The 15391-nt window shown below is 38.7% G+C and overlaps 1 protein-coding gene across 2 annotated transcripts in view; it reads left to right on the forward strand.

Annotated features, from left to right (window-relative positions):
• The first annotated feature begins 9039 nt into the window (after positions 1–9039).
• Positions 9040–15391, forward strand: part of Clspn (claspin) — a 29217-nt gene continuing 22865 nt past the window's right edge. The window contains exons 1-6 of one of the 2 annotated variants that reach the window (XM_020159612.2): positions 9040–9211; positions 11604–11706; positions 12255–12703; positions 13965–14126; positions 14812–14889; positions 15214–15286. In XM_020159612.2, coding sequence (XP_020015201.1) covers positions 9188–9211; positions 11604–11706; positions 12255–12703; positions 13965–14126; positions 14812–14889; positions 15214–15286 — 889 coding nt within the window. In that variant the 5' untranslated portion in view covers positions 9040–9187. Of the gene's footprint in view, positions 9212–9361; positions 9541–11603; positions 11707–12254; positions 12704–13964; positions 14127–14811; positions 14890–15213; positions 15287–15391 lie in introns of those variants that run through there. The other variant, XM_074080595.1, reaches the window with a different exon arrangement.

The raw sequence follows: 15391 nt of genomic DNA on the forward strand, positions 1-15391 counted from the left end.
CAGCACAGCAAAAACAAAATAAAATAAAATAAATAGTTGAATCTAATGTCATAGCATTCAGAATGCTAGTGGTAACTCAGAAGGGGGAGTAAGCATTAAGAGACACAAAAGAATAGTCAGACTGGAAGCTCCTTGAGGACAGACAGTACCTTTATTTCTTTATCATCTCAATACTTTGACTACAACTGTTTTATTTGTTTGTTTTTAGACATGTGCTCTACCTCTTAATGCCCCCAGTTCTTTTTGCTTTAGTTGATTTTTCAAAGCAAGTCTCTCATTTTGTCTGGGCCAGCTTCAGACCATAATCCTCCTACCTTGCCTTCTGACTAGATGATAGCTTACTTGTTTGTTTATTTGTTTATTTGCAGTACTGAGGTTTGAATTCAGGGCCTTGTGCTTGCTAAGCAGGTGCTCTATCACTTGAGCCACACCTCCAGCCCTTTATGCTTTAGTTATTTTTCAAGTAGAGTCTCACATTTATGTCTCAATTCTCATATTTATGCTTCCCTTGTAGCTGGGATGACAGGTGGGCACCACTATATCTAGCTTTTTGTTAGTTGAGATGGGATATCAAAAATTTTTTACCTAGGCTGGTCTCTACTGCAATCCTCCCAATCTCTGTATCCTAAGTAGGTAGGATTACAGATGTGAGTCACTGAGCCCAGCCCCAGTTTATTTTATGAGAGAGCGTCTTGCTAACTTTTTTTCTTTTGGGTGAAGGCTGGCTTTGAATCCCATCTTCCCATCTCTACCTCCCAAGAACTGGGATAATAAGTGTGTGCCACCACACCAGACCTAATTGTTGATTTGAAATGATCTTGTCATGATTGAAGAGCAAGAGAGTTCTAGCAAAGTATGGCCCAAATATTGTTTCTAATATTCAGTGAGAGATAAGTGGCTAAACCTAAGATTGACTAATCTTTCTCCTTTCTTTTTTCTTTTTTTTATTTAGTTTAGTCTTTCTCCTTTCATTCCATTGTTCCATCTTATGGTTTAGTGGTAGTAGAAAGAATTAGCATTTATTTAGTGCCTTCTAAATTCCAACCAGTGAGTTAAAGGCCTTAATGTGTACATTGTATCTCAGTAAGTGTGTGTGTGTGTGTGTGTGTGTGTGTGTGTTTATATTAAATTTGAGAAAAGAGAAGTGACTTCCTCACAAGCCAGCATCTGAACAAAGACCTCTCTGATGACAGTGCCTGGGTTTGTTCCATTGACTTTTGCCCCTCTGACTTTTGTCTCATGTGGACTACATCAATAATCTCCTCACTGGTGTTCCTGTATCTGGTATATTCCTTCCTTCCCAACCCATTCTCCAGATTGCAGAAAGCTCAACTTCATCAAACACTGTGTTGTTCAACTTGACTCAACACCGACTGGCTTCTCTTTGAGAATGTGGATCCAAATTGTTTGGTTTGGCATTTAGTGACCATAAGAAACAGCTTGTTATGCAACTTGAGGCAAGTTTTCTTCTGGTTCAAATGGACCCAAGCCAATTTGTTCAATTATTACTTATATTCTATTAATACATATTTATTTATTAATTATTGAGTAGGAGTTTTTGTTGTTATTGCAGGGGTAGAGGGCAGACATCAGTAACCTCCAACAAAGAGAGGTGGGCTACATGTTCTTCAAATCTTAGTAATAAATGGTGTATTAAAATGAAATAGGTTGTTGGACTGAAATCTGCCACATGCTCAAATATTTATTAACAAGCAGGCAAAACCTGTCATACAACTTGGAAGCTCATTGAAATCTTGGTTCTTGGTCCTTTTATCCTCTTTGTTAAAGCCTTGCTTCAGGTAAGTAAGACATTGCAGCAGGATTCATCTATTCTCCCAGTCAGAACCAGGTGACAGGATTCTTCACTGAATAGGGAAAAAAGTCCTGAATGGGTTCTAGTCTGTATCATCACTCTGAAGAATCCAGTTGCTGGGCTCACAAGATTCTCATATCTTAGACATACAAGGGTGGAGGTGCCTGGACAATACAATACTTCTAGCCAAATCACACATCTCAACACCATTCATTTCACCCATGAAACACCATTGAACAGCCTTGTAGTACTGATTGAAGTTAAAATTCTTAGAGGAATTGCTACTGAAGTGTAGAATTTCCAATATTGCTTTCAATTTCTCAGATTCAGTCTAAACACTTCCAGTATATATATTTCTTCTTAGGGTATTTTAAATGGTAACTAATAGCCTCAAGGATTTACCCAAAAACTAGTTAACACACACATATATCAAACTTCATAGTTTTAAATATTTTAATGCATATTAATGTATCAACACATACATATATTATTTACAGCATGTATGTAAATATATAATATACTTTATATTATATAATTTATTAGAATATTTAAGTAAACTGCAGACAATATAATGCTTTCTCTGGATTCAGTTTGTTTATGTGAAGAGATAGGATGAGCTAATTTCTAAGATTTCTTACAGAGGTGATCTGTGATTGTATAAATAGATTTAAATGCAGTTGGAAGGATCTGGATTAGGATCATGGAAAAACTAGCTAGCCGTTGGTGGAGAGTCATTAAACACAAGTGTCTCTTTTCTTGAATACTTCCATGTTTTCTTCAGACAATTTAGTTCTCTTCAACTACACCTGCCATCCTCTAACCCCTTATTATTCTTTATTTTTCACTATCTGCCATATATTTGTTTGTTTATTGCCTATATTCTGCTACAAGAATGTAATGTCCTTAAGAGTAGAAACATTATACAAAATGACAGTCATTTATTTGCCCACAATTCTGTAATTTGTCTGGGCTTAACTGGTTGATTCACCTGGTCTTACATTTGGTTATTTATATGGTTGTGTTCATCTGGAGGTTCAATGAGGCTGGATGGTCCCAGGGAGTCAAGCTTGGCAATTATTATTATCTGAGGTGTCTTGATTTTCTTCCACGTGGCCCACCCAACTGAATAACTTGCAACAATGTTCTAAGACAATGAAAGTGAAGCCCTTTAAGGCTTAGTCTTAGAAGCAATACAGTATTGTTTTGACTACTTTCTGTTAATCAATGAAAGTAATGAGAATAGCCTGGATTTGAAAAAGAGAAGACACAGAGAGCTGTGACTATTCTAATTATCCATCATAATGCTCAATAAAGGCTTGTGGAGTGAATGAATAACTGTATTCTACCAAGTCTAAAATTCTATGCTTGGTTCTGCTCTCAGAGCACAGATCTCTTACTTTCCTGAGGCACTCATCACAATCTGCTCCATAATTTATTTACTTGGGAGTATATTTTACCCTTGAAAGAAGGTAACTTGTTCTGTCTGTATATCCCAGGTATCCGGCTGATATTCAGGTTCCAAATAGACACTCTTTTAGCAGCTTTCTGAGAGGGATTTAATTCAACAACTTTCATTTACATCATATCCCCTGCCCTCCTTTCCCTCATAATCACTACTCCCTCCCAAGTCACTAGTTGAATGATTCTTTAAAATCTTACCATTCTTCCTGTCTCCATGCCTTTACTCATTTCAATTTTCAGTCTAAAAATACTCTCTCTTTTTCTCTTTGCCTATTTCAGTGCTTCTTGCTGACATTTAACAATCTTGGCCTCACCCACTAAGTGCCAATAGAGTCTGAGTCATTATGACAACTGGGATTAACCTCCTGGTTGGATACCACTGGTAAAACTATCCTTTGGGCCTATGGCGGTCATACGTTGTTGCTGTTTTTGAGACAGTGTTTTATTATGTATCCCAGGCTTGCCTTGAACTTTCAGTCTTCCTGCCTCAGCCTCCTGAGTGCTGTACCGCCATGCTTGGTTTCACAATGGTGTTTTGTCTGTCAGGTACTACCCCTTGTAATAAGAAGTGTTCCTTCCCCCACTCCAACTGTATTGTGTTTAAAAGAAATATTATGTTCCTGTAAAATTCTCTTCTTCTAGGTACAGTTGAGTTATCTGGCATGGCTGAAGGGAGGCACTCATTAGTCAATCCATAAGCAGGTGCTGAAATTTATTAGAAAGTGGTAGACTCCTTTTCTCCAAACATATATACCTGGGTAAGTCTCCCCAGATTGGTTGAGGCATATATGATTGAAGTATAATTAATTGGCCAAGGGCTGGGGATGTTAATATCTAAATAAATACTCCTAGTAACCACCAACTCATTAAGTTTCTATAGGATTTTAGGGGAGAGTCAGGTTATGAAAACACTTGGATTTTTTTTTCTTTTTTACAAAAACTGATATAAAAAGCCTGAGGAAATAATTGAAGATAGCAAGGCAGAGGAATTTCTATTATACACATTTCCTGGGTAAATAACCAGGAAGAAAAGGGGGGAAGTGAAGAGAAAAACATGTGAATGGAATACATAAAGCTGCTGAGTTAAGATTTTGGGTACTTGGGAGGAAAACAGTTTGGAAATGGAATGGAGAGTTGGGCTAGGTCTGGGGAGTAATTTTTTAGTCACCAGAGAAGCTAAGGGAAAGAGCTTCAATTTGGACAATGGTTGGATAGGAGTGAGCTAGGAAGGGAAAATCTTTCATTCTACATGCTAATTTGTGCCAAGCTAAAGTGAGTCTGAATTTTTATTTTTAAAATCTTATTTATTTATTTGCTGGACTGGGGTTTGAACTCAGGGCCTATACCTTCAGCCACTCTACCAGCCCTTTTTTGTGTTGGGTTTTTCCAAGATCGGGTCTCTCAAACTATTTGCTTAGGCTGGCTTTGAATTGTGATCCACCTGCTCTCTGCCTCCTGAGTAGCTAGGATTACAGGTATGAGCCATTGGCACTTGGCGAGTCTCAATTTTTAATTAGTGACCAGCATTCTCAGTCCTGGCAGATGGCATCACAATCCATTCACAATCACTTGTCTGGAAATGTGGGCATCACTGGGGTAGCATTGACTCCACAGCCTCTCACCCCTCAAGGTTAATCATCCAATGAGCCCTGCCAGTTTTGCCTCTTTTCCCCAATCCATCCTCTCCACTTTGTTGTTACTACCATTGACCTAGTTTAGGTTCCCATAATCTCTCACTTAGACAACTGTTCTTTCTGCCTCCAGTCTAATCCCCTTTCAATCCATCCTTCATATGCTGCTAGACTAATCTTTCTCAAGCATATATCTGATCCATCTCACTCTCCTTGAAAATGCCCACTCCCTCTCCCCAGCTCATTTTGTCTAAACTCTGATCATAACATTCCAAGCCTTTGGTCTTTGTGTAACTTCCAGATTTCTTTCTGGTCCCTCCCCCAACCCATAAACACACACATACCGTGTGTTACACTGACCTACTTTCAGTTACCCAAACACAACATGCTTTATCAAGCCCCTGCACATACCTGGAATGCTTTCTCCTCCCTGTGCCAGCCTGAAGAACTCCAATTCATCTTTGAAATTCAATTTGTGAGTCACTTTCCTCTCACTTCCCCCAGTCATAGTCCCTTCCCTCTTTCTCATGGAGCTGCAACTTTCTGCCCAAAGTTGTGGTAAAGAAGCTTCTGCACACAAAATAGCTGATGGTTCGTGTGCCTTGGGATACTTTTTTTATTAGGTCACAATATATTTTTGGCTTAAATGAGACCGTGATATTTGGATCATTCATTCAACAGTTAGTTATTAAGCACCCACTATGTGTCAGGTCCTGTGCCATTGTTTAGCGATCAGGAGGTATTACATTAAGCAAGAAAAACTGTTCTGGCTTCCCAGCAGGATACTCCAAGAGCTTTAAAACTGTTTGGAATTAAAATATGAAATTAGCTTTGAAATAAGATGCTTGAAGAACCCCCCTAATACAACACACACCCAAAAGTGTTGAGAGTGGCTACAGACAATAGATGGACTGACATGACCAAGATATGCCATATGGTGGCAGCACTTCTCCAAGGAGGAGGATTTAGAGGCTGAGGACTTCAGAAAACTAGTTTGTAAACTTACCTTCAGAGGAATAGTAACACCTGTAGTAGAAATGTAACGTGGTAGGTTTTTCTCAATTTTCAGAAGAAGAAGAAAAGATAAGGGCTGGAGGTATATCTTAGTGGTACAGCACTTGCCTAGCATGTCTGAGGCCCTCGGTTCAGTTTCCAGTCTGTAAAAACAAAAACCGAACAAGTTAAAGATGTAATTTAGCTTCAAACTTTCTTAAGCTCTACTATGTACTTTTGTTTGTCTGCCAAGGAACAAATATAAATAGAACACTTGAGAAAGGGCTCAGCAAGCTAAGTTCCATGACTTATTTTTTCGTGCACATGTACTCTTAGAATTGATTTTTAAGTACTGACTTTATGACATAATGATATATCATACTAGTGAAAATGTTTCCTAATTTGTGTGATCAGATTAAGAGTGTCATTTACTACAAAGTATTTCATGTGCAGTACTACATACTTCCAGGTACTTTGCCAATAAAATCCATTGAAGTCTTTGTTTTTGTTTTTTTCAAGTGTTGGGGATTGAACCTATGCCCTCAAGCAGGCTAGGCAAGTGCTCTACCACTGAGCTATACCCCCAGCCCAAACCTATTTGAGAATAGTGATCTGAGTCAATGTTTTCCAGTTACAAATAAGGAAAACAAGGCTCTGAGAAAATAAATGACTACCTAAACTCACAAAGCCTCTATAGAATGGGTTAGGGCTAATACCTATAAAGTAAACACTTTAAATGTTTCCTTCATTGCCATCTCTCAACTTCATAAACTTGGCTTGTTGGATGCCTAAACTTGAGGGGCAAGGGACAGAAGATTCAAGGGTGACTCCTAGGTTTCTTGGTTGGTAAGTGATGGATTATGTGCCATTCACCAAAACTGAATTTGGAATTGCTAATTCCAAATATTGACCCACCTCAGTTCAGCACAAGTTTCTGTATAGAATAAAAGATTTCCTGGGAATAGTAGAAATGAATTATTGTTTACTGGGTACAGGGTTTCAGTTTTGCAAGATGAGATTTGGAGACTGGTTGCACAACAATGTGAATGTACTCAACACCACTGAACCATACTTTAAAATGGTTAAGGCTGGGGGTGTACCTTCATGGTAGAGATGTGCTATGCCCATACCAAGTCTTGGGTTTTCAATCCCCAGCATTGAAATCAATTAATTATATAAAATTATTTAAATGGTAAATTTTATGTTATACATATTCTACCACAATAAAAAAATGAATTACAGGTTCCTTTTTCTAGCTCACCACCTCATCCACCCATTGCCCAAATTGAAGCTTTCTCTCTCAGCTTCTCTAATGAGTGAGTGAAGAACTGCTCCCCAGAGATCTGAAAATACCAACACAAGGAAATTATTTCATTTATTTACTTTCAAAAGGAACTTAAGAAGAAGAATATAATTGTCAACTAGATTAATTAATTGAACAAATATTTATCAGTTTCCTTACCATGCAGGGTTGCTCCATGCCCTTGGTTCTCAAAGGTGGTCTCTAGATGAGCAGTGCTTGCATTACTTGTGCACTTGATGGAAATACACACCCTTGCCCCCCACTTCAGACACACTGAATCAGAAATGGTGGAGGACGTGACCTGTGAGTCACATATTGGGCTGGCAGAGTAGCTCAAGTGGTAGAGCACCTGCCTAGCAAGTGTGAGGCCCTGAGCTCAAACCCCAGTGCCACCCCAAAAAACAAAATACAAAATTTAAAAGTCCATTTTCCTCATCTACTAAAATGTAGAGAATCATGTTATTTACCTTACTCTGAAGATTGATGATTATAAAATTCTGGCAACTCTTTGTTACCAAATAAATGCCCAATAAATGTTGGCCCTTCTGCTATAGATGTATATTTGGGAATCACCAGTGCAGAAATGATAGTAAAGTGGATGAAGAGGGGGTAGATTCAGACATAGGGATGGAATTTTTGTTGTTGTTTTTGAGATCCTTGGAATTGAATCCAGGGCCTCATTCATGCTAAACAAGTGCTTTACTACTAAGTTATAAAGCCAGCTGCAGATTCCCAGATGATGGGATCTTGGTGGGGGCAGAAGTGGATTGAGAGGTGGTAAAGAGGGTGGTAAGAAATGAAGATGAAAAGAGTAGCTTTTTATCTGAACCCAGCTAGGCTAGAAATTTGAAGAGTCCAGAGGATAGGGCAACCGACCATCATCGTATAGCTCTGAGAAGGTTCCTGAGATGTGAGACTTTCTGTGCTAAAACTGGGAAAGTCCTGTGCAATCTGGGCCCAGTTGGTCACCCTACAGTGGATATGACCATAGAGGTGAAGTTGAGCAGTAAATACGCTGACCTTTTCCCCTCTCCTTCCTTCCTTTTAGTGGCCTGACTCAACAGAAGCCAGAGGGCAAGGAAACTGGGTAACACAATCCAGAGAGGACAGCCTTGTCTGGACACAGACCAAGGCAAAGAAAGGACAGAGAATCGACTCAGAGAGGCAAAAAGATCGTAACTCACATAGTGGCAAAACTGGAATTAGAGTGGTCTAGGGTGAGTCTGACCTCAGAGCTTTTCTTCTTTTTCCAGCCTTTCCAAAGGTAGAAAGACTTCTGGGGGGAGATAGGTGCTTTCTGCATCCTCGAATTAACTCTAAATAAACTTTTATAAAAATTACCCAAGGATTTTTTTTGGCATTTGAGCGCTTGCAAAACTGATGTTTATGTTCAATATTGTGTGTCATGTACAAGAAGAGGAAGACAGGATCTAACTGCTTCAGGGGTGGTGGAGTTAGTGGAGAAAATCCCCACGGGGTTCCGACTCCCTCGGAAACGATTCGGGTACAGGACACCCCGGGTTCCTGGGGACCTATCCTCAGTTCACTTCCTGCCTGGCTGCTCACTCCTCAAATTGCGCTTGGTGAGAACTGTCAAGCTACAAGAGGGATCAAATGTCAAAAAACACCACTCACAAAATTCTGCCTTGCTGGGCCAGAGCGCCAGGCCATCCCGCAACGAGGAACCACTAGCCACGACAAGGGGTTGGTTGACAAGAGCGACGACCACCCGCCAAACCTGCCCAGATTATATTTGCAGGGCCGGCCGAAGGCGCTTCGTGATTGGAGAGACGAATGGGGGCGGAGTGTCCACGGTGACTCAACCTCCGGATTGGTGCAAATCATCGAGGGTGGAGCCTCCACTGCGGCTGGGCGCGAAAGCTCGAACTGCACTGCCCGGCCAGAGTCCCAGAGAACAGCTCATTCGCAGGTTGAGGAAACTGAAAACGGCTTCGTCTGGAGCCGAGCGCTGAAGAGGCCGGAATCATGTCGAGCGAGGTGGGCTCGGAGGTGAGTGTGGGCACTCGCAGGGGCTGCGGAGGCTGCACGCCCAGGGTAGGGTAGGATGGGGTGGGGTGGGGTGAGGTAGAGGTAGCACCCGGCAGAGCGGGCGCTCCGGGTCGGGAGGACTACAGTTCCCAGCATGCACCGCTCTGAGGCCCCGCGGCCCGGAGTCCATCCCGCCGCCCAGCTTCCCGCGCTGGATCCCCGCGACCCCGATGCTCCCGGGGTCGGCGGCGCGCGCTGCTGGCTGCCCAGCTGGTCTCCACAGCCCGCCTTCCCCTTTGGCGCGTTTCCTGCTGCGCAGGCTCCTGTTACAGCGTCCCAAAAGAGAGGAGGTCCTGGCCCACCCGGCCGCGGGGGTGCGGGGCGAGGGTGTGGCAGGTGGGAACTGGGCCTGAGAGCGGCCTTGGCCTTGGGGGTCCCCGCGCGTTTTCCCACGCCGTCCCGAGTAGGGAAGGAACACCGGAGTTCCGGGCGGCTGACCGTCGGTACACAGCCTGAATTGGGCACAAAAGACGTGTTTCCAGATCTGTGTTATTCTTTGGGGCCAGGAGTAGAATTTAAGGGGGAACACCAAAAACCTAGTCATCAAATGCAAATCATATTTTATGCAAAAAAAAAAAAAAAAGCCCATGATTTGACTTTTGTTTTTGTTTTTTTTGGCGGCACTGGGGTTTGAATCCAGGGCCTCAGGCTTTGAGCCACTCTGCCAGCCCCCAGGATTTGATATTGAACAAAATAGCAGACTTTTAAATAAAGACAAAAACGGACCCCGGCACACCCTGTCCCACCTTGCCTTAATCCAATAAAAGTCCTGGGTTCCAATAAAACTATTTACAAAAGGAGGGTCTTTTTGAGACAGGGTCCCGTTATATACCCCAGGTTTTCTGCCTCAAACCGCAGTGCTGGGCATTTGCCACCACACCTGGCTTTTGTGACTTTTTAAAAAAATTAATTATTCATTTATTTTATTTATCTTTGCTTTTGTGACTTTTAAAAGCGTTTTTATTAGAAATTTTCAAGTGTGTACAAATGTAGAAAAATTGGTGTTATGAGCCCAGCACGCATGTAATCTCAGCTATTCAGGAGGCAGAGATCAGGATTGTTGTTTGAAGCCAGCCTGTAGAAAATACCTGTCACAAAAAAAAAGGGCTGATGGAGTTTCTCAAGTGGTAGAGCACCCATCTAGCAAGGGTGAGGCTCTGAGTTCAAACTCTACCTAGTACCAAAAAAGCCACAAAAGATTGGTGTACTGAACCTAACTTTGACTATTATCAGATAATGGTCAATCTTTGTTTCAGTTCTACCCCTTCACTTTTTCTATTGCTGGAATATTTGTAAGACAATTTCAGACATCATACTATTTCATCCACAGATAACTTCAGTGTGCATTTCTAAAAGGCAGGGCTTTCCAAAAAAGGACAACCACAACATTATTACCACATCTAGTAAACATCTCATTAGTGTTCAGATTTCTTTGACTCATATATTTTCAGTTTTTGTTTGGATCAGGATTTAAATAAATCTGCATATTTACACTTAAATATATACACATACATATCTTTATATTGTGTATCTCCTGTATATTAACTCCCTTTATTCTATAGGTTCTCTTTTCCTCTCTTTTTTCCTTGTAATTTATTATTTCAGAGACCATCCAGTTTGTCCTGTAGAGTTTCTTACACCTAGGTTGCATCTCTGTAGTGTTATTTAACATGTTCCTCTGTTCCATTTAGTATAAATGGGTGTTTAGATCTAGAGATTCAGATCTGATTGTTCTACCAAGAATGCCTCCTGGATGGTGTTGGGTACTTCTATTAGGCTATTCATAATGTCTGGTTGTTTCTCTTTTGGTAATGTTAGCAGCCATTAATGATCATTGCCTAGGTGTAATGTTCAATGAGTGAATTAAGAAAATATGGTGTATGTACACAATAGAGTATTATTCAACCTTAAAAAAGGTTATTATTTATAGCAAAATAAGTCAGACACAAAGTAAGTAAAACACATGTTTTCTCCCATATATGGAAATTAAAAAAAAAAAATGGACCTGAAAGTAGAAAGAGGTACCAGGAAGTGGGGGGAGGGGTGAAGTAGTAGAAGTATGTGTTGGTTTCATGATGTATATATAGATATGGAAATGTCACAATGCATGCCATTAATTTGCACAATTAATATACTTACTATATATAACTATAATAAAGAGTTAATTCATTTGGCATCCTGAAGTGATTTTGTTTTTTTGTGCTGTAATCCTAGATGTCATCCCTTCATTAAACCATTGTATCAATTCTTTCCCTATTTCATCTTGAGGATTCCATGATGATTTGTGTATCAGTGGGTACTTGAAGTTCTAGCTCTCCTCCTGGCTAATGGAAAGTTTATTCTCATTTTCTAGGTTCACCTAGAAATCAATGATTTCATTTCACAAGAAAAAGTAGACAGTCCTTCAGACAGTGGACAAGGCAGCTTTGAAACAGCTGAGCCCTTAAGTGAAAGAGGTTTGTAATATTCAGTACTTTCATTTTAGGAATAGAATGTGGGAGCCCAGCTTTTAAGTGTGTTAGATTGATTTCATTATTATCTTGGCTTATTAAATTTTTAATGCCCCAACCGTTTTGTTTGTTTTGTTTATTATAAAAGCAAAGTAACAGTGCTTATACCTTTTTGAAAAATATCCATTTCTGTTATATTACTGAGTGTATAAAATGTCCAATAACTATCACAATGCTTGATTAAATGCATTCATCCTATAATAAAGGGATTTTTTTAAACACCTGCCAGATGGATTAGAACAACTTTATACGTTGTAAATGTATATAATTATACTTCTCAGCAAGAGACATTTTTCCAGGGAAAAAGATTTTCAAAATATATTTTTAGATAGGCTTTGCTACAATCAGTTCTTAATGGTAGTTACATAATTTCACAAGATGATACATATTTTCACATGTATAATTGAATATATTTTTGAGGAAGAGTGGGACTAGGAGGAAGGACAATTGATTATGTACCTTTTTATTTTTTTTTTGAATTATGTTTCCTCCAGATTCAGACGAGGAGATATTTGTGAGTAAAAAACTGAAAAGCAGGAAGGTACTACAGGACAGTGATTCTGAATCAGAAAACAGAAATGCCTCTCCAGAGAAAACTACTTATGACAGTGATGAGGAAAATAAAGAGAACTTATATGCTGGAAAAAGTGGAAAAAACAAAAGGATTCACAAAACACTGGCAAACAATGATGAAAGTAATAGGGAGGAGTCTTTGTATCAAGAAAATCTTGAAACTCAGGTTACACCTGGTTCAGAGCTGATTCTCCAATTTGGAAACTCTGTAGACTTTACCACCATTGACAGAAAACCTTCTAAAAAATCCATAAGTGATAAAGAAGGAAATGAAGGAAAAGCAAAAGTAAAATCAAAGAGAAGACTTGAGAAGGAAGAAAGAAAGATGGAGAAAATCAGACGGTTGAAAAAGAAGGAAACAAAAGATGAGGTACATTATAATTTTTTGAGCCCAGTAATGTAGTCTTTATTCAAAATTTTTAATTAATTAATTGTTTATTTATTTTTTGGTGGTACTGGAGTTTTAGATGGGAGCCTCAAGCTTGCTAGGCAGGCTCTCTACCACTTGAGCCATATCCCCCAGCCCTATATTTTTATTTTTAATTGACACTGTTATTGTACATATTTGTGGAGTGTGATATTTCAATACATGTATACACTGTGAAGTGATACATTAGAGCAATTGGCAGATCTATCACCTCTGGCATTTAGCATTTATTTGTGTTGGGAAGATCCAAAGTCTTTTTTACTGGTTTTTGAAATATTCAATTAATAGTTTTCAATTCTAGTTATCTTAATGTGCTGTAGAACATTAGGAGTTATTTCTATTTAACCACATCCCTATATCCTATATTCTCCTTCCTTCCTCCTCATCCCCTTGCCAGGCTCTGATAACTGCTGTCTAGTCTCTATTTCTATGAGATCAGTTTTTTAACTTCTACGTATAAGTGAGAACATGTGGTATTTGTCTTTCTAGGCATGCTTTATTTCACTTAATGTCTACCAGTTCCATCAAAAGTTGCTGCTAATGACAGAATTTCATTACTTTTTATGGCTGAATAATAATTTTGTGTATATATGCCATATTTTCTTTATCTACTCATTGAGGTACATTTTTAAAGACTAATTTCCCTTTTCTCAGGTAAATTAATATTTTAGAAAAAGTGACTTAGTTTTTGAGGTTGTTTCTATACTTGGAACATAGCTTTGAAGTGACTGCTTTGTGCAGTGTAATAAGTACATATTTTACAGTTTATTGATCTTATTTGTTATTGTGGATATGCAGAGGACACTTCCAAATAAATGGATTTCTGTTAAGTTCATGGAGTAATTCTTTGCTACTTCTAACCTGATGAAAGTTAACTTTGAAAGGAGAATTTTTAATGCATACATCATTCAAAAGTTTGTTTGCTACCTAGAAAAATTACTCATTTTATAAACTAGTTGCTTAATAAGTACTTAGCTGACTTTTAAAAATTTTTATTGTTTACTAATTTATTTCTGGATATTTGGATAAAAGTCTTAGCTTGCACTTAAAAGGCTAACTGTGACTGTTAGGAATCAGAATGTTCTAGATGAATGTCTTATTGATGAAAGTTGGATTTTTGCTTGCCTGATCCAAATTGGCATATAATGTGAAATGCTGGGCTTTAAAATGATTGGATTATGTTTTTTCTTTATGCATTGTCCAGGAAAATAATGTGGAACAGCCATTTAATGACAGTGGCTGTCTTCTTGTGGATAAAGACCTTTTTGAAACAGGTTTGGAGGAGGAAAATAACTCTCCATTGGAAGATGAAGAGTCATTAGAATCCATAAGGGCAGCTGTGAAAAACAAAGTAAAAAATCACAAGGCAAGTTAAGAACCATCATGTTTGCAATAAGAGCTAACCAACTACTTGTAACCTTTGCTTTATTTTTTTACTTACTGTTACAATCTTATTTTTTTAACTGAAAAAAGAAGTGTTGATTGATGAGTTTTTCAGCTGTTAACTTTGGAAACTTGCAGTACAAGTGATAGACATGCTAACTTCTTTGAAAACTAGTATTTTATTATTGCCCTTTTAGGAATGTTGGTCAGGGGAAAATGTAAGGTACTTTATGTTGTGCTTAGAAGCAGATAAGTAACGGGGCAGAGATATCAATTTTACAATTCTGTGACCTCTGGAAATAAACACTGTAAGGTTTAAGGGATAGTGTTAAAGAGAGGCACGGGCTCAGGGTGTAGCTCAGTGGTAGAGTGCTTGCTTAGCATTTGTGATTACCCAAACATAATTGTTTTTCTTAAGATTTTCTTTAGCCACTGGAAGTCATTGTCCCTCCCTAGGGAAATATATAAGCAGAGATACAAGAAGGGAGGGTCCAAATTCTATTTGAAGATTTGAGGCATCTCATTTTTTTTCTAAGCATAAGAGGATGCTATATGTTTAACATTTTCTATTTGATAATTATTGAATTATTGGTAATTAGTATGTAATATAATATCCTTTTATTCAAATTTAGTTTTTGTCCTCATAATCTACTTGCATTCTGTTTCAGAAAAAGGAATCATCTTTGGAGAATGGTATCTTTTCATTCGAAGAAGAAAGTGAGTCATCCAAAGGTACCATGAGGAAGGTAAGGTAGAGCCCTATATAGTATTCACATTGATCTCTGTCCCCAGAGGATTGTGCTTTTATCAGGAATAGATATCTTGTTTATCTTGTTTTCCTGGGACCCAACATATTGCTTTGTACATAGCAGGAACACAAATACGTATCAGATTGAATTAATTTTCTGAGACTTGCCAATAAATGAGCTCCTTGGATTTATGTTATATTGAGTAAATTAGTGTTTACTATTCCTTCTCTTCCTCTATTCTTAGGGAGAACAAACTTGAGGGATGAATATATCTTTCTGGATGACAACATTAATGTAGTTTCACCTTTTGTTTTCTTTAAGGAAAGAAAAGCAGCCAAGTTAAGTAAGGAAGCATTAAAAAAAATGCATAGTGAGACTCAGCGCCTTATTCGAGGTAATACAAACCAGTATAATAAGCTTTGCAGTGAATCACAATGTTTTTTTGTAAACTTGTTAATATTGTTTTTGACATTCCTAATGTAAACTCAAATTATAACAT

This window comes from Castor canadensis, chromosome 7 (assembly GCF_047511655.1).
Source record: "Castor canadensis chromosome 7, mCasCan1.hap1v2, whole genome shotgun sequence".
NCBI lineage: Eukaryota > Metazoa > Chordata > Mammalia > Rodentia > Castoridae > Castor > Castor canadensis.